This window comes from Callithrix jacchus, chromosome 11, assembly GCF_049354715.1.
Source record: "Callithrix jacchus isolate 240 chromosome 11, calJac240_pri, whole genome shotgun sequence".
Classification (NCBI taxonomy): domain Eukaryota; kingdom Metazoa; phylum Chordata; class Mammalia; order Primates; family Cebidae; genus Callithrix; species Callithrix jacchus.
In genome coordinates, this window is record NC_133512.1 from 84,436,855 (window position 1) to 84,463,876 (window position 27,022).

General features: G+C 33.3%; 1 protein-coding gene across 1 annotated transcript in view; it reads right to left on the reverse strand.

The window, feature by feature from the left end:
- The window catches only part of PPP1R3A (protein phosphatase 1 regulatory subunit 3A), a 41,553-nt gene extending 19,233 nt beyond the window's left edge, over window positions 1–22,320 (reverse strand). Inside the window, exon 1 of the mRNA XM_002751704.6 lies at window positions 21,517–22,320. Coding sequence (XP_002751750.1) covers window positions 21,517–22,298 — 782 coding nt within the window. The 5' untranslated portion in view covers window positions 22,299–22,320. The remainder of the gene's footprint in view (window positions 1–21,516) is intronic.
- Window positions 22,321–27,022: the final 4,702 nt, after the last annotated feature.

The following is a 27,022-nucleotide window of genomic DNA, read 5'->3' on the forward strand; positions in this document are numbered from 1 at the left end:
CATTCCTACAACACAATTAACTACAGAATCCATGGAAAGACATTCAACTATTTTTTGAAGCCTATTCATATGCCATGTTATGGAAAATATGTTATGGTATAACTTTTCCTCTGAGGCTTTATATAATGCTTGTATTCACTTTCTTGACACTTTATTATTCTACCTCAATTTAAAATACAATACAATTTTTCATTACTATTTCTCTCCTAAATTTCAGGAGATACACAGACCCTTAGTTCTTTACTTGTAAACTCCATGTATCCTGAGCCTTGCAGTGGTTCTACAGAAGTCTATATCAATTTTTTGATATTATTTTATATCATATTTATCAATTATTTTGTATCATAAAACAATTATGTCTCCATATACATTAATTTGTATATTTTTAAGTTAGCTTTAAGTTCCTCACTATCTTAAGGAGACCCTACCTAGATTTTATTTGATTACAACTCTTTAAATATGAGGTAATATAGTTTAGAATAAATTATGCTTATCAACATGATTATCACAAGCAAATACTTACACTTCATATTCTGGCTAATGTTAATTTCAATATTAAATGCCAGAAATCATCTAATAGTTATTGGAGTTCGAAGCTGCAGTGAGCTTTGATTGTACCACTGCACTCCAGCCTGGGCAGCAGAGCAAGACCCTGTCTCAAAAACAAAAAGTTATGCAGGTGATATAGGAAGCTTAGAAGCTTACAGTAAAGACACCATCTTAAATTCACTGGAGCCACCCACTGGAGGGGATGAGCAAGGTCAGGATGAGCTTGTAAGTGCCAAGACAACTTGCCCCGTTGAAGGCGTTTGGGAACCTGATTAAAGGAATAGAATTTATTACCAGAAAATCCTAAGAAGATGAAGTGAGAAGGGTTCACTAAGATGACTACAGTTGAAGGTTAGTGTAAAAGCAATACGGTGTTCTGGAAAGGTCAAGTTGAGAACCAGATAAAAGGGGAAAGGCAAGCAGCAGGTGGATAAGAAAATGGACTGTGCTGGGATTGCTAAAGGAGTGAAGGTCCAGGAACCAAACTCTGCTGAGATGGAGTCACACTGACAAGGATGGGCATCTCTGTTACACTTTTAACAAAGCAGACAGGGCATTATAGTCAACACTTTGAAGAGCACTGCTACTTAGTGGGTATAAAGGAACTCCGTCTATTGGATAAGATGCCAATTCAGAATAACATTGGATAAATTTCAACATGTGTTCATTCAACAAATATTTAACTTGTACTGGGCTAGAAGTTAAACCACTAGCGCAAACTGACATCAAACAAATTCTGCCTTCATAAATTTTAGTCTAATGAAGGATAACACAAAACAGCACTTTAAAATCACAGCATAAGCTTCAGGATTAGGGTAGCATAGAGCTCTATAGAAGAAAATAATAAGAGAACTAAACCAAACTCAGAACAGAGATGGCCAGGAAGGCCTCCTGGCAGACAGAGCATTTTATTTGAGACCTGAGGGCTTAATATTACTATTGAGATGAAGAAGACAGAGCAGAATATTCCATGTAGATGGAATATCATGGGGCATGATGGTGAGAGAGATATGAGTGTCCAACAAAAACAATTAAAAAATGAGTACAAGTAGATCTTAGTGACAAAGATAATGATAAAAATTTTATCTCTGACCAAACTCTAGCCAGGCTTTTCAGGCCCATGTTCTTAACTAGTCCTCGACCCTGGACTACACGAACTACAGTCTCTCAACACAAATGATTTTGGCCTCCTCTTTTCCCCACAATAAAAGACTTAAGGAAATACTAGCATCTTTTCTAAAGCTCAAGGCCATATTGCTAGAATGACCCTAGCCACACTTAAAGTACGTGCTTGAGAAAGCTCAAGGCTGCCCAAAGAACGTATAGTTTGTTCCAGCCAATGCCTGAAGATAGGGCTCTGGCCATCATTTCTTAGAGCTTTTACTAAAAAGCACTAACAAGTGTGAATCCTTACTCTGTGTCTTAAGATGTATGCATATGTCCTACAACTCAGTGTTGTCTTCTTCCAGGACCTGAAAGATACTTTATTAAAATGTAATCATCAGGAAGGATAGGGTCGCTATTTCCCAAAGGATAAAATTCTAACTAGAATTTACAGCTAACAGACTGGCTAGCCTAAGCAGCATTTGTGACCAGTCCTTTGTAATTTTTCAGCTTCCTGATTCTACTAAGAGTCAGGAACTCACCTAGATCCTACTTGCCTCTTCTCTGCTCCTTCAATCTCCCTTAAAAATGCCCAGTCAGCTCTGTACCAGTTCAAGCTGAGTTCAGTTCATGCTGGATCCCACTTCCTTATTGCAACAGTGTATTACCAATTGAAATCTGTCCTTACCACTTCAACCAATGTCTTCAAAAAGAAAAATGAATACTGTCTAAGTTTACTTTATTCTAAATGAAAATTATCTTTATCATGCTGTGTGATGTACCTTTTTTCCCAAAAAAAAAGTTCTCCTTTTTTCAAGTCTTCACAGAGGCAACAAACTGTCTTTAATAAATAATGCGTAAAGCTTATCATTTTATCTGACTCTCCTACATCCTTAATTTTGTTATTAATGCTTAAAAATACATCATACCACATTTTAAAGTGCTATTTTATTTGAATTTAAAATTTTTATTTGTTTAAATAGCATTATTCTTTTGGTGGATAGTGTGACTAATTAAAAGATTTTCAGCATTTTTAAAATTATAACTCAAAACACCAGTATTTATATTCCTTGTTTACATCGGTCATTCTCAACCTTTGTGCACATTGGAATAGTCTGGAGATCCTTTAAAAATACTAATCCTGCAAACACCCCAGACCAATTAACTTACAGTCATTGTAGTGAGATCTGAGTGTGGGGGCCTTATTTTTCCCTTTGCTATGTGCAACCAATTTTGAGAAGAATTAGTTTACACTGCTATTCTACACTGGCTTTTACTACATGAAGGTATGGTTAATGTGAAATTAAGCCCTTTAGTAAAAATATTCTGTTATTAGAGTTTTCTAGAAGAGTGAAGACAAAAGGTACATGAATAATCAAACAGTCTGGCATTAATGTAAATTGTATATGGATTGCATTTCTGCTACTAAGTCTATAAAACAATTAATTTCCATTCATCATGAGGATTACCTCTCCATACTTGAATGAATTTAAATTTACTTTTTTTGTTTTAACTTGATGTTGTTTTGGGTAGGAAAGATTAATCATTTCTACGTTAACAACTTCTGCTTATTACAAAACTGATCATGTTTACAAAGATTTAGGCTTGGGCTAGCAAAATGTTTTTCAGTTGTTGTACTATGTAGCAAATTGCCCAAACAATTACTATAAATGCAAGTACCATAAAGTATATCTCATAAAATAAACAATCAGGGTCTTGAGGTGACAATAATATAGATAAAATGGCAGTTACTGAAGAAGGTAAAACTGTTATACAACGGTTTAAATGTAAGTTCATGGATAATGCTGATAGTCTAATGTGTTGGGAGTTGATTATGTGTAAGAGAATATTTCAAATAAAATTACCATGAACACATACATTCTTGTCTTTTCTTTCTTTCTGATATGGTACATAAGCAAAGGCACTTGCAAGATTATACTTGCTGTCTTTCAGAATTATCACTCTCCAATGGTTTCCTTGACTTATATCATTATAAGTCAATATACATAAAATAAATATTGATAATCATACATATATAGTATATATATACTATATTTATATTATTTTATATGCATGATACCTATGTCAAAAATATATTTATATATCATATATAGCACTGTATATATGTGTATAGTGATTTATATATACAGTGCTATATATAATGATATATGTAATAATGTATGATATATAATTATATATTTATTAGGAGTATATATACTTATATATACTCCTAATTTTATAGAGATATTTAGGAGTATATATGCTTATATACAAATTTTATAGAAAATATTTTCTTCTTGTAAGTACTAACATACAAACTTATCCAATTTGCACAGTACTATGAATTAATATTCAAGATAATCAAGACATTTTGAAAACAAAAAAATGATAGTTACAATGATTAAGTGTTAGTTTTTAATAATGTAGACGTAGAATTTCTTCTTTGATTAGATTAACTGTAACACAATTCTACTTTTACTCAGAATTAGCAACTGGGTCCTTCAGTAGGAAAAGATGGACCTGAAAGATAGAATTTGAAGATCTAGATAGGCAGAAGGCAGCCAGAGTAAAGGTGAAAGGGATCCCAAAAGAGTTTGGTATGAAAGACAACCTGTTGCCTGTGTCCATCCATGCTTTTCTTTCACTCTTCCTCACTCTCAGAGACCCTGTGGGTAGTGACTTATTCTGTGTGAAATAATCCAAAGAGGATATAGGAGTCCCAAGGAGCATCAGAATACAATGACAACAGAAGGAGAGGGTTCATCACCTCAACATGGACACCATGGACACCACCCCCCTTCTAAATTAGACTCTCAAACTCTGTAACTGGCCACAACAGTGTACATAATATATTGATGAGTAAAAAAAGCAGGTTGTGGACATAATTTTGCTTCTATTTAAAACATGATATGTGTGTGTGTGTATATTTGCACCAACTTAGAAAAAACCTGGAAGTTTATATTCCAAATTCATTTATCCTCAATGAAATAAAATTGAATGGGTTAAAGTAGGAATCTCACAAAGAAAATTATAAAATAAAGAATGTGTTTTGCTTTTTTCATTTTCCATTTTAGCATTCTTTTTTTTAATTTTTTGTTGCATTTTAGGTTTTGGGGTACATGTGCAGAACATGCAAGACAGTTGCATAGGTACACACATGGCAGTGTGTTTTGCTTCCTTTCTCCCCTTCACCCACATTTGGCATTCTAAACCCTCCTTGCCAAAGACTTTTGTAACAGAACTATCTTTGCAACTAAAGAAACAAGTCCAGGGTGAGCTGCGAGAGGTATGGGGTCATGTGGCAGGACATAACAGAAAGATCATATGCAATGGTGTCAAAAATATTCTTTCAAATCCCCTCAAAACCAATATACTTTCTGTGACCTCAAAACAGTATGTAAATCTCTTTAATCCTCTTTCTGCAATTGTCATGATGGAGATAATAATGGCAGCACCTACATCACAGGGTTGTTGAAAAAAACAAATAAGATCATAAACAAAAGCCACTTTTTGGAAACTGTGAGCATCACTAAAACAGGGATTTTAAAATTTATGATAGCTGAAGTCATTTTGTATATACAGTTTTGGTCATAACTTTTAGAGAACAAGAAGCATGTTGTATAACTTGGCTCCTAATTTTAATGACCTTTGTTTGCTTCCTTATCTTTTCCCTGTCCTCTTAATGTTGGAATCTCTGAGAACCCAATTCTGTTCCTCTTTTCCCTTTGTGTGTGTGTGTGTGTGTGTGTGTGTGTAAGAGATGGGGTTTCACCGTGTCACCCAGGCTGGAGTGCAGGGGCACAATCATTATTAACTGCAAACCCAATCTCCTGAGCTCAAGTGATACTCCAGCCTCAGCCTCCCAAGTAGATGGGTCTACAGACACAGGCCTCTTATCTTTCTTATGTATAATATGTTCTTGGTGATAACTTCCAGTCTTATGTTTTAATATACTGTTTATAGGCTGAAGACTCTAAATGACAGACTACATCTATTTGTCCACTCTACATCTCACTTGGATAAATATTTACAATATACATTAATGCTACACATGCAGTCAGAGTCAGCTTGCCTCTCTGCATCTCCTGCTATTTTCACCTTAACTCACTATGCTTTAGGCACACTGGCCTTCTTGCTACTCCACAAACATTCCTGTTTACTCTCGTCTTAGAGAATTTGTACTGGCTGGTTCCTTCAGCAAAGAACATTGTCATCACTGACTCTGTTCAAGTCTCTAATCAACTGTCACCTTCTCAATGAAGTGCATTCTTTTGAGAAAGTGAAGGAAGAACACTCTTTATTCTACTTATGCTTCTCAATTGCATTTTTCTGGTAACCTTATTCTTTATACTGATGATTTATTATTATGTCCTCCACTAGGATGATTTATTATTATGTCCTCCTCAAGAATTGTCATTTTGTTGCTAATGTATCCTCAGTGCTTAGAACAATACTTGGCACATAGTATGTTTTTAATAATATTTACTGAATAATTGATAGTCTATCATTCATTTCTTCTAGTCACTGAGTTTTTTTTTCACTTGCCATCAATGCACAAGCTAAAGAGCATAGAAAGAGTCTTGCTTCTATTTGTATATTTTTTCTTTAATGTTAACCAAGATCCATACCCTCTCAAAATTGAAGTTATTGGTATTAGAAAAGAAACCATAGTAGAGTAGTTGCCATATATTCACCAAAAAGATAAAGATTGAGGTGCCTGGATTACTAATTTTCACTAGGTAGAAGTACAAACTTTAGATTTTAAAGAAATAATTTGGATCCAACTAATTACAATAAGAAATTTCCCTTAAGCACAGCCAGAGTAGTAAGATGAATCACCCATGAAATAGGTATAGAAATAGCTAAAATCTGTGCCACAATGTATATCTGCTTATTTATGTTAAAAATGACCTATAGCAGAATAGAGTACTTAATATCAATAATGGGAAAAGGATGAGACTAAGGTTTTAAACGTAGCAACATGTATAAAGAAACAGTAAGTAAACATGCTTATGAACACAGAAACAATTACTTAAACTATGACATACCCAAAATATGCCCTATAAGTATCATGGTGTTCATAAATTCCTCAATCAGAAGGCAATGAAGGACCATTCACATAATGTCACCAATGCAAAACCTCTTAGGAGAAAAGAGTTGGGAAATCATACTCAATACAATTGCATTCAATTCTCCTCCTTACAGTTAGCAAACAATCATACATTTTCTTCATTCTAATGAGTTCTTCATACTCTTTCTGGATTAATATAACAAAAAATACTTTGTTCTTGAGCATAGAGACTAAAGTACAAAACCTTCAGCTTACCAAGGCTGTACAACTCTTTTTCAATCTTGTTTTTCAAGAACACCTCCCACAATTCCCTTCATTTCAGGCAGTGTGATTAACTAATAACATCTTCAACTTTTTGTGCAGTCATCTCCATAAGTATATTTATACTCTATGTAAATGTTCTTCTGCTCTTTCTCCACCTTCACAAATTTTACCATTCGCAGGTCAAGTTCAATTCCTCTGTGGTGCTGTCTCTAATCGTGGTAGCATGCAGTATAATCATTTTTCTAATGCTTATTGGTCTTTATCTCCTATGAATCTCTCTATATATGCTTCACTCTATCTGGTAAATACCATGTCCATAGCTAACTTCTTATATGTACAAATATTATCATTAAACCAAATCTTTGCTTACAGATAGAAGCTACCTGAAAGAGTTCTATGTAAAATAGGGACTATAAATTCTTTATGAATAGCTAGTTTATTGAAGCACTATGCCTCAGAGCTATAGGGAGTTAAATTGCAAACCCAGCTTTGCCTGTTATATATTTCCTGGACTTGATCAAATAAATCTCCCTTGACAAATTTCTTCTTACATGAAATGGGACAGGCTTTGCTTACTAGAATGTAATTGTGAAGTAATGGGAGATAAGGTTATATCATCTAAGAAGTAATAAGAGAAGTAATTTTTTAGCAATTTAAAAATTGCTATTACATGAACTTAAAGCATAAAACATACATCCTTTAAGTTTATGTAACAGCAATTTCTAAATTAATTAAAAAAAGCTAACTTATTAACATGGTAAAACACCATAAAACTCAAGTTGTCAGTACACTACAGTTCATTATACACCAGATGAGAGTTATATTTGGTTTTGTAGGCAAGTTCTAACAAATATTACAGGTCCTCAAATACAAAATTAAAGGAATAAAAGGAAATTGGTTCAAAATTATAAGTGCTCAAAGAACTACCCAGAAATTGAGGAAATACAGAGGAAAAAAATCTTGTTTTTTATAGTTATCTCAGCAAAATTATACAAAGGTTTCAAAACTTCATTACTTCAGAGGTCATTTTGTACAGATAAGTGTATTTTATTACACTAAAACAGTATCTCTTCATATTATTCAGTCAACAGCTAATTATCAAAAAATGTTTAATTCAATTTCACAATATTTTCAGGAAGACCCATATTTGTATACTGAAACTGAAATGGAAACAACAAAATGATTGACAAAACTTTACCTTTTAGCTACTTTCATTTAAACAATTATTCTGAGAAAGTAGAAAATAAAATATTTACAAATACCATGTATTATCTACCTCAATAACACATTTTTACTTTGGGAGAAAACCTCAGGTTTTGTACAATAAAGTTTGCAAGAATATTAGAAAAAATTATAATAAAATGCTTAATGAAAACTGTGAGGATTAGTTAAGTGTAGTAATGTAAGAATTAATTGATGTATCATAATATATGGAATATATTATTTTTGCTATATAAAATATGTAATTATTTAGACCTCATCCTAATTTCCTAAAATTAGATTTCTAATTCTTATCATAAAAAGGATTATAATTTTATAAGTTATGAATATTATAATATGCCTGATGATAGTACTATTCCATTTGAGTTTGTCAATATTTTCACAAAATATTTTTGGTTGCAACAAAACACCATGCACATGGATACCTATGTGGCAAACCTGCCACATGCACCCCAGAACTTAAAGAACAATAAAATGTAAACAAATAAAATGTTTTTTATTCAGTAAAATCAGCAATCATCTACAAACTAATAAGTTACCATTGCTAAAAGTTTTCAAAAGTAAAAGCTCTGCTTACAAGAATCAATGCAACTAGATTCCTCTGTTACACGGTTTAAAACATTTCTATATACACAAATATGGGAATCCTTCCTATTCTTCCTGTAACTTTTCTATAAATCTAAAATTTTATCAAAAAACATTTTTAGAAACCTTTTAAGTAGTACACAACAGAGTGCAGTAGACACATCACACTACATTTTTGTAGGTCTTAAGCTTAAACATTTAGTTGCATTGCATTATTCTCATTGCTTCTAGGTTTTTGTTTAGCTTTGTTTCATTTAGAAAGACCAAGACTCTACAATCTCAAGACGGAGATATCAGTGGAATATAACTAGTAGAGTGTCTAGGAATGCTAGCATCAGTGAGGTCCACATAAGCATCAGCACTATTATGAGCAGTGGCCCTGGCAAGAAGAAAAAGGGAAATGAACCACTTCTGATTGGTGGATACAGAAGTTCTACCTTTGGTCTTTTATCATTCAGTCTACTAGGTGTTTCTTGTTCTGGTCCCACTGGTCTGAATCATAAAGAAGGCCAAAGGCTGACCAATAAATATTGCTTTTGAGATGTCAGAATTACTTGAACTTACAGAAAAGTAAAATTATGGTTACCCAATCAGTTCTTTAGAAGTCATTAAAAAGAAGAAAGTGCTGAATAGACTATGATATAGCAGACTACATTATTTATAAATTCGATGTTTCATTGATATCTTTGTAACTGAAAGAAACCATCTAAATTTAGACTGTCTACAAGGAGTTACAATGGTTAATGTGTTCAATTCTCTATTCATTTTGATTTAGACAACAAATATGTAGTTATTGCAGGAACAAATCCCCTTTTATCTGTTGTTTTTATCATATGTAAATATACTCTTTGTATATTCTATTGTAGTCTCAATTTTCAAAATAATTTGTATTTTTGATCAAATGAACAATCATCACTTTCATGGCCATCCAGTATAATATCGGTGTAGAATTAATAAGAGCTGGCCAAGGTAAATCAGGTATGATATTAAAGTTTCTCATTTGAATGACAGGAATGATGACCATGACTTAAATAAAATATAAAAGAAAGAACTAGGATTGGGGTAGAAATGTAACTTTGACTTGGACATAAAGTAATTTTCCACTTGGAGATCAAGATGGAAATGTACAGGGAGCATCTAATTTTTAAAAATCATGGAAACAATAAACACACTAATCATTCAACTATAATAAACATTCATTATTTATGCAGAAATCTTTTTGGATTTTAACAGGCCTCAGAGTTATAAATGAAAAAACTATTTGTCATTAATAGATAGTTTCAAAGGTTTTTGTTAGTCACATGGGGACTAATACTTAGACACCATTCCTGACCTCAAAGAATTTGGGAAGAAGGTCACATATACAAGTTTTTAAGTGCAGAAATAGGCAACATTTGATGTATATCAGAGGAATGACGTAGGCATTAAATTCTGAGCTTAGAATAGGTAAGGATCTGGATAAATTAGAGATATCAGGAAATCCTTGAGAGGGAAAATCAAACTGGTTCTTATGGAAAGTGGAAGGAAAAAAAAATGTTTTCAAAGCAAGCAAGTGGCTTGAATAGAAACAGTGAACACAAGTGGAAGAGCTGGTGTCTGCATAATGGAAAGCTTTAAAAACATACCTTTGTGCTCATGTTTACCTGAAAATCAGAATCTTTCATTATTAATAGAATTGTTAAACCCCATAATGTATTATTGTATCACTATTGCTCTTGAATAGCTCCAGAAACCAGAAAAGCCCTATTACAGTCACTACATTGTATTAATACACTTGGAGGAGCTTTCTAAATATTTACATTTCAGCATATTGAGGGTCCACTGTTTTATTGAGATTTAACATTCTTTACTGTTCACAAATGATTAGCTAGTGAGGCAGCATTATTTGTGAAGTGAAAGGTGGTTTTGACATCAAAAACAGCTGTAATCCCAGTTTCGTCAGGGGTTACCTTGCAAAGTCTGAGTTTCAGTTTCTTCATCTATAATTACCTCATGGGATTAAAGGAATACGTTTCTGGAATTTAACCAAATTAACCCAAATATTTGTTCCCATCACCCTGCCTATGTTATACAAGACCAGCAAGATGTAGTTTTTTAAAAATGGTGTCACTGTAATAAATGACTTTTGAAAGTAGCCTAAGAATTAACTTTTTTAATTGTTAAAAAACAGTTTTAACAATTGTTTTTTAAAAATGATGTAACTGTAATAAATGACTTTTGAAAATAGCCTAAGAATTAACTAAAGTGTTTTTTTGATAAAATAATTTTTTATTTCTTTCACAAGGGAATAAAACTACTAATTAAAATATAAAAATTATGAAGGATAAAATATAATGTTAGGGTATGAAAAAAATAGACCATACCAGAGGCTGTCTAGAAATGCCACCATTGTAAACCTGCTGACTAAACAGACATAGAGAGCAGTGTGGCAAAGGTCCTATTTCTTTCAGACACAAAAATATCTGTTAAATATTAAGTCTTTGCTAGGTGTTAATTTCTTTGCCTATAAATAAATTGCATCAGATGTAATAGTGACAAACAACAACTTTTTTATTTAGGAAAAGTTGTTTTATTTTGTGCCCTAGAAGTAGATATTTCATGGAGAAAATATTTCTAGAAATACTGGTAAATTAAAGAAAGTTAAAAAAAAAAGGTAATCAGAGGTCAAAAGCAAGTACTATGAGAGGTCCTGTTGAACTAAATTGGGTTTTATGAGATTTGCAAGCAAATGCCTTGAATGTTCATATAATTGCCAGTGTCTAAAAACTTAACTCACTTTACCAAAGTTAAATTGGAATGAGATATTACTAATATAGAAAATATAAAACACTAGCTAATATATGAACTCTCTGGATAATGTCTTTATTATATTACACACATACATGGAAGAGATCAGGTTAAGTGAATAGCTCATGTGTGTGTGTGCATGTGTGTGTATATTTTTTCTACAGGAAAACAAGTAGTGCATCAAAAATGAGTTGAGTGTAACTGGGCAGTATTACACTGCTCCCCATGTTTAATTTCCTAAATAAATTATCAACTGGAATGGCTGTCCTAATCTTCTGTGTATATTCATTGATTAGAAAAAATAGGTTTTAGTTAAAATTATGCATACACAGAGTCAAGAAATTTAGCATATATTCATATAATTTCTGCTTGTAGACACAATATTAACCTTTTTTAAGCAAAGTGATATAATGTAAACCAATTTAACTTTTAGTGGTTCTAAATTGCACTTTATTTTTATAAATTTATTCAACATTTCTTATTTAGACATACTTGTAGATGTTATTGTAATGCTATTCACAATAGGAAAGTCATGGAATCAACCTAAGTGTCTATTGATGGTGGATTGGATAAAGAAAAAGTACATATACAGTATAGAATACTATACAGGCAGAAAAAAGAAAGAAATTATGTCCTTTGTAGCAACATGAATCCAACTAGAGCCATTATCCTAAGTGAATTAACATAGAAACAGAAAATCAAATACTGCAAGTTCTCACTTATAAGTGAGAAATAAATAATGGGTATCTATGGCCATAAAGATGGAAACAATATACACAGGAAACTACATAAGTGTAGAGAGAAAGAGAGAAGTAAGGTTTGAAAAACTACCTAATGGTTACTACATTTACAACATGAGTAATGGAAGTCCAAACTCCAGCATTATGTAATAAACTCATGTAACAAACCTGTACATGGACCCTTTGAATCAAAAATAAAATAAAATTTTTTACAAAAATTAATAAAGGCTAAAAAGTTCTTTTCAGCTTACATTTTCAGCTTACAGTTAAATTCTGGAATGAAATGTTATTTAAAAGTTATCTTTTATACACTATATCTAGAAAATAGTGTAACTTTAATTCTAACATTATTTGTCCACAGTTTTCAAGAATTCTAATATAGGTATTATTTTAGATAAGATAGAAGAATAAATGAAGTGATCCTATGAAGTATTTTTAACTTTCTAATTTTGTAAAATAAAGTTTCCTTTCCTTCTCTGACTCCCAGTGAAACACTGTAATAATAGTACCTATAACACTGAAAATTCAAACATAAAGAAGGCAGGGTTGGGAGAGTGCCTTAGATAAACTACTATTGATAAACTGGGCTATTCCTGATCCCTCAGTGTTGGCAATGTATGTTTCTGATAACAGTGATAACATTCACCCCTTATGAGAGCTCAGTTGATTACGGGATTTTTTTCTTCTCTGGCTTATGCATTAAAACACTACAAGCTTGTTTTCTAATTAACTAGTTCAGACCTCAAGGGGAAAACAATGTTATTGAGATTATTTGACATGGAAAATAGAAATCCGTGAGAGAAACATATAATTTTGCTTAATTTTAATGTATAAGGATAGGGATTCCAACATTCAATTTAACTGAAAGTGTAAATAAATGACTAAAGACAGAACAATATGAGTGGTTACATTAAAGACATGTAATTTCCTGATAAAACACATTGGTGAAGAACTATGTATTAGTCTATTCTCACACTACTCAAAGACATACCTGAGACTAGGTAACTTATAAAGGAAAGAGGTTAAATGAACTCACAGTTCCACAGGGCTGAGGAGACCTCACAATCATGGCAGAAGATAAAGGAGAAGCAAAGGCACATCTTACATGGTGGCAGGCAAAAGAGCTCGTGCAGGGGAGCTCCCATTTATAAAACCATCAGATCTCGTGAGACTTATTCACTACTAAGAGAACAGTATTGAGGAAACCTACCCCATGTTTCAATTATCTCCACCTGGCCCCACCCTTGACACGTGGTGGTTATTACTATTCAAGATAAGACTTGGGTGTGGACACAGCCAAATCATATTGATATGATTAAGAAGAAATTGTATAACCATTTAACCGAGGTGTTTTCTGAATAATTCTGCTAAAAGCAAAGGATAGAATTAATGATCTCTTCTACAAAAGGATCCAACAAAAACTGTTCAGAAATCAAGTACCATATTAACATTGGAAACAATAGTTATAACTATATTTACACTAAATATAATAAACACAATAATCTTATGCACCCACTTAAGATTATATGCGAACAATACAATCTTTTTCTGCTGCACCTGAATGTGCCTTCTTAAAACTTCAATTTTTCTATTGGTAAGTAGTAACAGTATTTAAGTTGTTTTAATATATTATAAAATTATTTATAAATATTAATCTTCAAAAGGTGATGTTGATAGAATCTATTTTGTATTTCAAATCTAGTTTATGAAACTAAAATTTATCTTAGCAGTTCTATGTAATTTGTATTAACACATCCACAGTAATTTTTTAAAATGAAAATCAGCTGGAAGTTATTCATACAGATTTAGAGTCAATAGGTTAGGTTTGTACCATGGCTGGCTTAATTCTCTAAATACCATGGATGATATTCAGATGGTATCAATAAACTAAGAAATGTTTTCACATAATTAGGAAAAGCATTTTCACTATTCAGTATCACTTACAAATACCAATGGGGAGGGTATTTGAATTTTTTTTACTATTGCAAATTTCAAAAGATGTAAATAAATATAGAAACCATGACAACACACATAGGACAACCATTACCTTACAATATTAAAATTCAATTATAATTGTGTCTTGAATAGTGCTGATGTATAACACAGACCATTTTTCAGAGTAACTTGGTGTGGAGGGAATTTTAGAATTTCCTAAGACAGGTTTTTTAATGTACAATTGGTCTCTGTCACTGAGCAATGCAGTAAAACAGTTAAATTTAGCAACTTACTTGTTTTCATTTTTTATCATAAAATCTTTAAACAGCAGGATGGTATGATTAAGGCTTCAAAACTAGTTGTTATTTTTATTTAATAGATAATAACACTACTCTGCTAGTTAACCTAGTAAAGCTATTAGAGAAGCAGAAGAGACACCTGAAAAGGTTTGAGAGCTCTATTCTGAAGAGAGAGAAATTCTCTTTCATATAGTTGTGGGGCACAGAGAATGCTTTAAAACAGGAATGACTGAAATTTGATGATGCATAATATATTTTCTTAGAAGAAGGTAATTATATGAACTTCATTTTCATCTTCTATCCATAGGTATAAAGGGATAATAAGGTGAACTGTGTGCAGTCAACTCAGTTATTTAGTCCAAAGAACCACCTTCAGAAGAGCTAGCTTAAGAAAAAAACATGCCCCCAGTCTCCAACTTATGAACAGGTGATGTTCCAAAGTTTTTTTGTGACCCGGAAGTTGCTAAAATTTGGAAATCATTTTCCCATAGAAGCAATACCATATTAGCCTACCTGACTAGTCCCCCAAAGCTTATTGAAGTATAAGATGACTAATTTTAAAACTATTTGTTTTAGCCTGAGTCCCAGTAGCAGGAATGATAATAAGGGAAAACAACATTCCTCGGTTAATCTTGGGCACAGTACTAGCCATACACAAGATTGGAAAATGTGGAATTTATCACCAATACCACCAATACTGCAATTTGGAGTATCTACAAAATGTTTGCAACTAGAATAGATGCTTATATTTGTTAGCTAATGTATTCCTCATAGCAACTCTGCCAAATAGATATTATTATCCCAATTTTAGACTTGAATAAAATAGATACAAAATAAAATGTATCCAAGTTCAAGCAGACAGTAATTAGAATTAAAGCCCAAAGGCCTTGCCTTACTTTAAAGCTTCCATTATGTTTCAGTGCTTTTGAAATTCACCAACCCCATACACACACGTACTCCAGACCCCCCGAGTCTCATACTTCCATGGAACCCTTATCACAACTAAGCACTTAAATCTGCCTTGTATACTGTAGTGCTCTGTGGTCCAAAATCAGGCATTTCCATTTTCTCAATCCAAACTCAGAGTGCCCCTGTGAAACTGATCTCAATGGGTATAAGACTGAGATAGCCCCTGCCACCCTAGAGGTGTCTGCATTTAAGGAAAGTTTCATATTTGTATATGCATATGTACATATGTATATAAACAAACACACACATATATATACACACAAACACTCAGATATGTAAATTTTAGGGAAGGTTACAAAATGAGATGTCGTCAGAGTATAGAGAGTTTTTTAAATTTGATAGGGCCCTGGACAATCGGATTCACTTCAGCTGTCTGCCCTGGAGGTTATTTCCCCTGCATTATTCCTGTTGAGGGGTTGGGGTAAAAACTTGGAATAGGGATGAGAGTCACAGTTAGCAGAACTGGGGTAAAGTGAAAAGCTAAGTTGGCCCACTTCATCGTGGTGCTATCTTTTATTTCCCTTTCTTTTTTATTTTTTAATTTTTTTAATTTTCTATTTTTTGCCAGGAGCATTTTTGGCTCAGAAATAGTGGGCCCTGCTTTATTTTTACAGGCTGCAGATGGGCTTTAGTTAGGAGGTTAGGCTCCCAGAGATCCCAGAGGCATGGTATTCATAGTTACTCCTTTCAGCCAGTGCTTGAGAGACACCCCAAAGGAGGATACCCTTTTGTTCCTCTTCTCTCAGAAAAGTTTCAAACCCACTCTAGGGAAAATCTAGGATGGGGTATGGATTTCCACAAAACCAGGAAGCCATGAAGCCTTGGTGGACCTCCAAGGAAACGCAAAGCCAGTTGGTGCCTCGCTGTCAACCAGCTGGCTGCTTCCAAACACCCTCCTGATGGGCCCTACACAGCTGTGTTGTATGTTTCCATGAGGCCTTGCCAGAGGTCCCTCCCTTAAACAGAACCAGCTTCCACAATTAGTGTGTACTCAAAACGAGTTAGTTATGGCATACATGAGGTCCTGAAGGCCTCATGGGGCTACTTACACCTCCTTGGAATATTTCCAGGACCCCAGATTATACTGTATGTGTAAATTAAGGAAGTCTCACAATCCAACAGCCCTAACTGAAACACGCAATGTAGCCATATCTTATGCCTCATTTCCCAGTGCTTTTCTTGGCCTCATTTTTACAATCTTACCACCCTGAAAGATAAACCCTCTGTATTCCTAAAATTATGTTTTAGAAAGGATTTCTCTCCTATTCCTGAACATAACTAGTTCTTTTCCTACAGCACAAAAATTCAGGACTAATCAAGTTTCTCCTTTGGCATTAAAGTCATTTAGGATTTATTTGCATTCACCTGGCCAAGTTATAAATACCATCAAACACCTATATCATGCAGTTACTTTACGTAAAATAATAAATTGGTTTCACTTAATAAAATACAAAACCAGATGAAGTCAACCAGTGTACCCAGCTATTGGGAACATATACTTAGCAGGCAGTGGGGGAAAAAAGCCAAGATCCTGAGAAAGAAGACCACCCCCTCCCAGGCCAGTAAGTACACAATGTCAGCTCTAGGTTACATATTCAGGAACACCTCAAGTGGAAATAATTATTATTTCATATTTTATCTATGGCTTCTATTATATACCCAGAGAATCTGAGCTTGGTTTTGGTATTTTCTCTCTCCCACTCACTTCTCTCTGCTTTTCAAGGCCTTTTCCCTTGGGGCCTTTTCTTGTCTTCACAGGCACCTGTCTCCAGCCACATTTCCCAGTTAGATACTGCTGCCTAACAACCCAGAATCTGACATACAGTCGCTTAGTAAACATTTGTTTCATAAGTTTTGGAGCCTGAAACAAGGAAACCTTTGATAGATGAAGAAATAATGCAAGTTTAAGAGTTAGGAAATTAGCTGAACAAGATTTGATAATAATAGGGACAATTATGATGATGAGCTTTTGAGGATAACCTTATATGAGTCTAACACTCTATCATAGAAGCTTTAATTATATAATCTTATTTTAATCTAATCAACACAACACTAGACATCAAGATGCTTATTTGACAAGTGAATACCCGAGGCTTTGAGCTGTGAAGTAATATGCCCACAGCCACAAAGCTATTAAGTGTAAACTTTACTGAGATTTATATGCATGTCTGTTCAATCCTAAATGAATGCCTTTTTTATCCCTTTCAGTCTGGTTCTTCATTATTTCATCTATTAAATATGGATATTTTAACTTCACCAAGTTTTCTTCCAGCTTTAAGATATTTCATATGTAGGGTGACACATATCTTAAGAAAATTTACAGTTAAGTTAGTTTTCTTTGTTGATTAAAATCTTGCAAGAGACAAGGGAATGGCTCTCCAAAGCTGAAAATTAAGAAACCCTGAAAGGAAAGAGAAGAACTTTGGTGCAACTTAAGCCTTACTGAAAATTCCAGGTACACCTAAAGCTGCAGTTAGCATTGTCTTTTTACAGCAGTTAACATTTACTGATAACTTATTATGTACCAGACACTGTGCTAAAAGTTTATAAGTATTACTTCACAGAAAAACAACCCCTGTGAAATAGAGCTATGGTTATTCTCAATTAACACATCAGAAAAACAAGCTTAACTTGGCTAAGTTCACATTGCCAGTATGTAGGAGAGCTTGGACTCAAACTCAGATATCTTTAACTCTGAAGCCTATAATCTTAACTTTGAGGTCATATTGTTTTGCATGCTATTTTAGCTTATATCTATGTACATTTAATTTGATTTATATTAATGTCATTTTTGTCATTTATTTTAAAATAAAACCTATCATATATATCAGAAATCTGCTCCATTTGTTTGCTAGCACATAGCTCAGTGCTGCATACGTGCTGATCCTTAAAATGTATCTCATGATGTATGCCTTTCAGTGAAATTAAATATTTTTGGGTCACTCTCAGTCACATGCCTATGAGTTTTACAAGCTCTGCCTCCCCCCTCTCTCTACATATTTCTTTCTGTCCAAAGTGTATAGACTATCAGGCATCAAAAGAAAATAGACAACCCACACCGATGTGGAGATTTGCAAACTCTAATACGAGAAAATTCTCCATAGAGAAAACATAATGCCTGGGTAGGTGATTGATTTAACAGAAATCCTACCTAAATGTATTCCCTATTCCCACATTCATTCCTTCTGTACTTATTAGAAGGGATTACTGACACTTTCAGAAGATATAATCTCAGGGACTCTGATAGCAAATTATCTTTGGTATTAAGAAGAACTGAGGTTAGATGTTATTTTGTATACTAGGCCAGCCTTATTTTCATTTTAACTATGACTGATATTACATACTATTACTAATTTATTTGCAGGTATAAAGAAAAAAATCATATTATGTGTATAGGTGTGTGTGTGTGTATATATATATATATATACAGAATAATATATATATATATATATATTATTCTGTTTTTACCTTCTAAAAGAAATGACCTGCAACCTGCAAATTAAGCCACATAGGAAGTGTAGAAATGCTCAAAATTGACCCATTTAGATTCTGTAACTATTTGGAGGGAGAAGATTTTAGAAGCTATAATTTTGTGATCAAATAAGTATTAGTTCATTCTTATTTTAGCCAAGTACACATTTTGTAAAATAACACCAATAACGTGTGCTATTTTTTACTAACAAAATTTTTCACAATGAAATCCAACTGTAATATTCATTTAGAAATTTGATAATGCTCTCTTGTGTGTTTTAGGAATATTTGAAACCCCATTGCATATAAATTATATCATGGAAAAGCTGTATAAATATTCTATTATGGCATATGCTGTTCTAAGGATCTGTCAGGATTTCCTTTATACACTCCATTTTGAGTGGTATATAAATCAGATGTAAAAATTCAGGTTGGACTGAAACTCAGCACAAAAAGCCTCCTCCAGAGGCAAATGCTTTTTTCAAAATGTGGTTTGAATTATGTTGGTCATTTTTAAGTTATAGAAGTGCAGAAAATGTATTTGTGGTTTTGAGGGAGAGAGATTTTTTCCATTTTTATAACTCATTAGAAAACTTTACAGGCCTTCATACCATTCTGTGGTTTAGTTCTTCTCAGGTTTTTCCCCAAAGCAATATTAAAACTTGAATGGTGTCCTCTATGAATCCAATAATTACTGTTCTGAATACAAATGTATGTGTGGATATATATAGTTCTACGTATCTTCAACTAGGAGAAGTTCCAAAAATATCACAACCAAGGTAGAAGATGAGGCCTATCAGTTGGCGAGTCTTTTGGTATCAGTCAAGTTTGGCCTATCAAAGGAATCCCCTATCCAAACCACAGTTTAGTAGGTATTGCTTGCAATTTTAAAACCACGTTTAAATTGCAGAAAAATCCACTGAGTTCAACATTGTCTTTTTTATGGGCTTTTAGACAATAATGCTGCACCTTTTCTAAATTTTATTTTCTTTAACATATAGAGCAAGTTGCAGGGTTTTTAACAGATATTGGGTAATTATCTTTTTTAAAGCATTTAATATGTACATATTTATGTATATGAATTAGTTTGCTAAATAATGTTGAACTTATTTTGTTTGTGTAGCTCATGTGTTCATTTCATAAACATCCAAATTATTTTAGCCTATGTAGAGATTACTATTATATTATCTCTCTTAATAGAATCCGTTAAAATCAAAGAAAGTTTGATTTAGACCAAGAAAGTTGGCCTAATTCACAAAGTTGATTAAGCCAATATTTCAAATGACTTTAAAGGAAAATAAAAATAAACATAGCTTGTATGGTTGCATTGCTTTCACCTATATCATATTTAGTTTATTAACACATTGAAACAATGCATTTAGTAGTTATTATTTATCCTTTAAAGCATAATTTTTAAAAAATTTCCCAATGTTGTATCTTATGCTTTTTAATAATTTCCACTTAGAGAATTAGAATCTGAGTGTATTGATTCCAAATACAGTTCTCTTTTCAACATATTACAGTATTTCTGGTACAGTCACCAAAATCCTTGGGTTTAGGAACAGTTAGGATGGAGCACTCATAGGATGATCAAACATTTGCCTGTGGCTGGAGCAATGTAGACTTTCCCATTGGGACACTGAGGAGTAGAGGGGGGTCTCACTTCTGAATGTTTTATCTACTTACATAGTGTCACTGAAATTAGCCAGCCATGTACTATAGAGACATCTGAATGCCAGTTTTTCTTATTTTTCACATTAACAAAAGAGCAAGGTTACTAATGAGGGGTCACATCCCAAATCTCTGATCTATATAGCTGAATATCCCTATTTATATTTGGGCCATTTTTTATTCTTTTCCATTGACTTTTACTAAATTATACTAATTTGTGTTCCATAATGTTATACTTGGTTATAATTAATTAAATTTTGTATGTAACTCATATAACACATATGTACTTATGTGTTTCTATTAATCATCAAAGTAATTTCTCTTAAAGTTTAAATTAACATGTATCACTTAAAACCTCCTTGTATAACTTAAACAGTCATTAAGAAGTTCTTTGCAGCTTTTGGGAGAAGTTTACAAATTTCTGAGAACCAGATACATATTCAAATATAGTTTATGTTAATCAAAACTGTTTCAAAGTAAAGCATAGACATTTAAAAACTACTGAAAATAAATGTACTTTAAATATCAAAGTAAATAATTTTAAATGTGAATAATCTAGATTTCATGGTTTGAACAGGAATAATTTATAACTCATTAGGCGAGTAATATACACATTGCACTTCACCCCCAACCTATTGCATTATAGCCATATTTTTTCTCACATTTGGAGGAAGGATAACACAGTGTTGTTATTTGAATAGATTTGTCCTTGTTAAAGCCTGGCACCATTTTTTTTACATACTAAGCAGTATATTTTTAAATAGAGTGACTTCCTTACCACACATGAAATAAAGAATGACATAAAAACTTTAAAATTATAAATAGGAAGGCATGTAAGATATATCCTCACCTTGATTTTACCTTTAAGCATCCTTTTATTTGTCTATTAGGAACTTCTTTCCATAGTTTTGCAGGCTCCGGCTCTTGTTCTTTCTTTTGACAAATGAATGTATAATTTGTTCCATTATTATTTGACCAAAATGTACCAACAGATGTTTCATAACGTATACAAAACTCAACTTTACTGCCATCTTTTTGATAAGGAGGAACCAATGAAATTTTAAAGGAGAACTGGTCAGTTTCACCATCACATGAATTAGGAACATATTCCGCTAAAATGTCATAATGTGTCTGCCAGTCATCTAAAGACATTCTTACATATACTAACTTCTCAAAAGAAACATTCAAAACTCGAATAATACCCTTGATACATGTAGACCCAGGAAGAGACTCAGTTGACTCCAGTATTGCTTTCTGAACTTGGAGTTGTTGCAGAAGATCTTCTTTTGAAGAAGGCAAGTCAAAGAGTGGGGTTAAAACATATTCTTCTGTGTGGAAAATGTTTGTCCCTAAGTCAAAAGTGGTTGAAGCACTTGGTAATTCCCAGCAATCAAATTCTTTAACAGACACGAGATTGAATCCAAAGGAATCAGCAAATGAAACTCTTCTAGTACCTGAAGATGAGGTATCCAGGTATATGTCTTCAGAAGAATCAGAACCTCGTCTACTCGGCTGAGGGGAGAAACCAGGTTTGAAAGTAACTTCTTCATCTTCACAAAGAGAGACACATAAATTAGGAACTTCTAAAAAATTATCTTTGCTAATCTGACTAGGTACTTCAGAAGGCTCCATTGGGCTCTCTGATATCAAATAAGAGAGAACTATACAACTAGTAGAGGCTGATATTTGAGATACTGAGGCTTAAAATAAGTATAATGTTACAGTTGACATTGCAAAAATAAGTCAGCTCTATAAATAGATCCAATGGCGTGTCAACTATGCTAGCCTGAAAACTCTGCTAGCCTGCCTCCAACGGCCTTGAATATGATAGCATCCATGCTACTCCCTCCAGTATGGTGTTTCAGATTTGACTCTCAATTTTTACAGTTGCATTTGTTTATGAGCTAAGTTCCAAAGAGATATTTTTAAATCATGTTCTGCTGTATTGGAAATCCTGAAACTTTAGGATAAAAACATTATTTTAATCAGTTGATGTTAAAAATGAAAACATGAACTTTTTTAAAAGAAAATAAAAGTAGTATCACAATACTGAATATGTAGTTTGAACTAAATTAACCCATGCAACAGGTAAGTGCAAATAGGAGAAGATAAGAATATTTATAGAACTGGAGTGATTCAGAGCCGACTAACAATGACAGCTGTCATTTTCAGGGATTTATAAATGTATAGTTTTTATTACAAAAGGATGAAATAGAGGTGCTAAAAGTTCTGAGGAAGGAAACACGATGCTGATGGGCAAGGTATAGTTTTAAATAAAGCATAAGTGTTGGTGGAATTTAGACATGCAAGGCTAGAGCAAAGTGGATTTTCCAAGTAGAAGAAAGAGCCCAAGCCGAGGCCTACAACAAAGAAGTAATTAAATTCGTTACTTTAAACATTAGTATCCTTCTTTTAATTAAGCCATGGGAAGGTATAGACATTTGTTATTGACTTGCAAATATAAGTGGGCAAAGGTAAGCCTGGCCCAGGAGTAAAACATTTATGTAGAATAAAATGTTCTTTGGCAAGCGTCCATTTTATGCACACAAATCAGAAGTTGATACCGTAACACCTTGAAATTTGATGTGAGTTTTAAAGCATGAACAGCCTGCTTAGACTCTCACATGTTTTTTGTCTTGTAAAACCCAAGTTGGGGGATGATAATTTGGTAAAAATCTATAAAAATTTTAATTGCACACAATTTGATCCAGAAATGCCCCCAGCCAGAAATTTGCTCTATCAGTATGGGAAATTATATAAACACAGATATATATACATAAGAGAATTGTGGGTTTACAGATTTCTAGAAACTTATTAAATGTCCCTGGAAAGAGCATTGGATAATGTTACACCCATGTAATAGAATGTTTTAGAAAGATAAAGTAGCACTTTGTATGCTAATATGGAAAGAAAACCAAGATAAACAGCTAAGTGAAAAAAAAAATGTGTACATATCTGTGCATAGAAAATTCCTGAAAAGATACAAAAGATGATGTTAGCAGTATTTACTTCTATTCATAGAGCTTAAAGGTGGCAGAGGAATGGGGGCTCTTATTCATTTTACTTTATAGTCTGCTGCACTGTTTGAAATGTTAGACATGAGCATGGTTTTCTTTCAAAATATCTATGAGTTAAATTGAAAAAATATATAAAATGTGAAAGGTGATTAGTTTAGTTTTGTTTTGTTTTTCACTCTTGTTGCCCAGACTGGAGGGCAATGGTGACATCTTAGCTCACCGCAACCTCTCCCTCCTGGTGAACTCCTGCCTCAGCCTCCTGAGTAGCTGGAATTACAGGCATGCACCACACCCAGCTAATTTTGTATTTTTAGTAGAGATGGGTTTTCTCTATGTTGGTCAGACTGGTCTCGAACTCCCGACCTCAGGTGATCTGCCCACCTCAGCCTCCCAAAGTGCTGAGATTACTGGCATAATATCTTTCAAATGAAAACCTCATTAACATGGTGTAACTTATTAGATAATTTGAATGGCATAAAGTAGTGGATGGAGAAATTTTCTAAAATTCTAAGTGACTAGTGTCTAGAAGGATAAGGAAATTAAATTATTTAAGCTTTATCTCATCCACATCGCTAGAATGGGTAGTGACCACATGGATGCTCAAGAATGGGTAATAGCTATGGAAATATCTGTCCCTTGCAAACCTGATGACCACAAATAGCTATATTTCAAAGTATCTAAAATATATTGCTATGTAGTCAAGGAAATCAGTAACAAAATGCTTTGTGGAAATAAGTAAAATAGCCCATATAGCCATGTACATAATAGAATAATAAAAATTTAAGATATAATAATGTACTGAAATATTTTAACTATCCAGGGGTTAGTTAGCAAAGGAATGAAAATGAAGACCCCTGGGTCCATTTCTTGGCTCTGCTGCTTACTAGTTGGATGACCTTCAGAATGTTACTCAAATGTTCTAACCCACAGTTGCCTTAATAGTCAAAGTACAATGTTAAAAATTAAACAGATGCTTGTTAAATTTCTAGCACAAAGCCTATGGTAATAACAGCAGCCATTATTTTAATTTCCATATATGTTTATAGAAGGCTGATTTCTAAGATATATCAATAGATATATGGATAGATATGTAATTTATCTAGCTACAGAGAATCCATACATATCATTAAGAAATGATTTGTAATTTGTTTCATTTTTGTCTTTTTCAAAGGCTATAGTATGTAACACTTAGCTTTATAAGACAGAATATAGCTCTACATTAGAAAATGGTCTTGTTATTTGATCTAAACTTTTCCTTTGCTAATGTGTCTCTTTACACAGAGCACGACTCCCTTGATTTGTAGTAATCACTGCCTTTCTTTTGGAATTTATAACCTTCACATAATCGTAGACAGTTGACATGTTCACCCTTAGTCACCACTTAGCTAAAGCAGAGTGATTTCATCTTTTTAATCTCTTCTCACATGTCAATCCTCCAGTGCTTTCTATCATTTTGTTACTCCTCTATGAACTCCTTCCAGCTTGCCTATATTTTTCTGTTAATGAGCTGCTCCCAGATGAATGCAATATTACAGATCAAGTGTCTCTGAAGCATGAAAAGAAATACTAACAGCCTTAGCCTTGTGACTTGGTGTTTGCATTCAGTTAAAAATCACATTTCCTCTCTTTGTTTCCATATCCCGGATCAGACCCAAGTCCCATTTTCTCATGTCCACCACTTCCTCAATTCCAGCACAGGTTTTATCAAACTCTTCCTCAGCTGCTAAAGTATACTGTTTTCAGAAGAGTTAGGGAGAGCTTTTTTTTTCTTTTTTTTACAAACTAAAGCTCAAGTCTCCATGCATTCCATATTTTTTGGAATTAATCAAAGATTCTCAAATGTACCATTAACATAAAAAAATAGTATCAGTCAGGAACTCAGTAAATAGGAAATACATGGCATGGTCAAATAAGATAATTCCAGAAGGGTTTATTTACAAGCGTTATTTATAAAGTGTAAATGCAGAGAAGCCAAAAGAACTAGTGTGACAAACTGGGGTCAGTTGCATCAGAGCTTTTACCATCCCTTAAAGGATAAGGGAAGGGAACACTTACCAGAACTTAAAAGCAAAGAGTGCCATAAAGAGCTTACCAGCTGGAGACCTGATTAAGGGACACAGCCAGTTGAAGACGACTTTGCCAGGACTGATCCAGGAGCATAAATATACTGAATTCACTCCTCTCCTTTTGCATGATGTCCTCCAGAGCTACCTGTTGGCCAGAGGGCATGGGAACTATTATAGTTCATTCAGGTCAGTCTCCTGCAGCAGAAAACAGGGAGGAAAATGTTGAAAAGGGTGACAACTGGATTTGGATGGCAAACAGAAGATATGAGATATGAAATATATGCAAATGTAATTATATATACATGTATACATATGTAATTTAAAATACCTATGTGTGTTCCTCTTTATTTATACATACTCCATCTCAATGCCAACTGAGTTTCTATTACCTGATCTTTTACTGTCACGGGTTCAAGAAAAAAAGTTAAAATATCTAAGGTCTGTCAGCTCTGATCCACTGAGAATCACAAACAAGAGAGATTGAGTTTACCCACAAATAGGTAGGAAAGAAATTATCTATTTTAAAATTAATTAGGGCTTTGTATTTCTTTCCCATGTTAGAATAGGTTTTTTTGCAACCTAAATTCAAGAAACTTTTTGTCAAAGAGAGTCTGAAACTGTTGTTTTTAAAACTAGAGGTAGATGTCAAAATCACTGGGAGACATATTCAAATCAGATTTTCCAGGAGGATGATGCTTCAGAAGTGATTCTGATAGATAGAACTGGTTAAGATACATGATCTCCTAGTTTGTCTGCTATAGTCAGAGTCTTAAGTTCTAGTTATGTAAACAATTGCAGCTATTATCCCTCTACATACTATGTGCTGTTTTTGGTAGGGGAAATATAAAATGCTTTTACAAAAGAAAAAAAAAAAAACAAGAATTTTGTCAGACTTTAAGGGCACTTAGCAGTCATCTAGACTAGTCCCTTCATATTCACATAAGAAAACATAAATTCAGAACAATGAAGAACTTCATTATTTAATAACAGAGAGTGGACTTGAACTCAGCTCTCTCTTTCCTTCAGTCCAATATTGTCCAAGTTATTCCATACATATGCCAACTTCTAGTTTTAGAATTCATAATTAACAAATTAATCATTCTTTGAAAATAGTCATTAAAATTAATTTGTTTTGGATTTCACTTATTTTTTTTAAATCAATTAACTTTTGTGAACTTTCTTTTTTCTATTTGGTGAAAGATCTCCAGGGGTGTCCAGATAATTTTTCTTTGTGACAAGGTCTCTCAACCTTTTCCAGATTATGCCTCCTTTA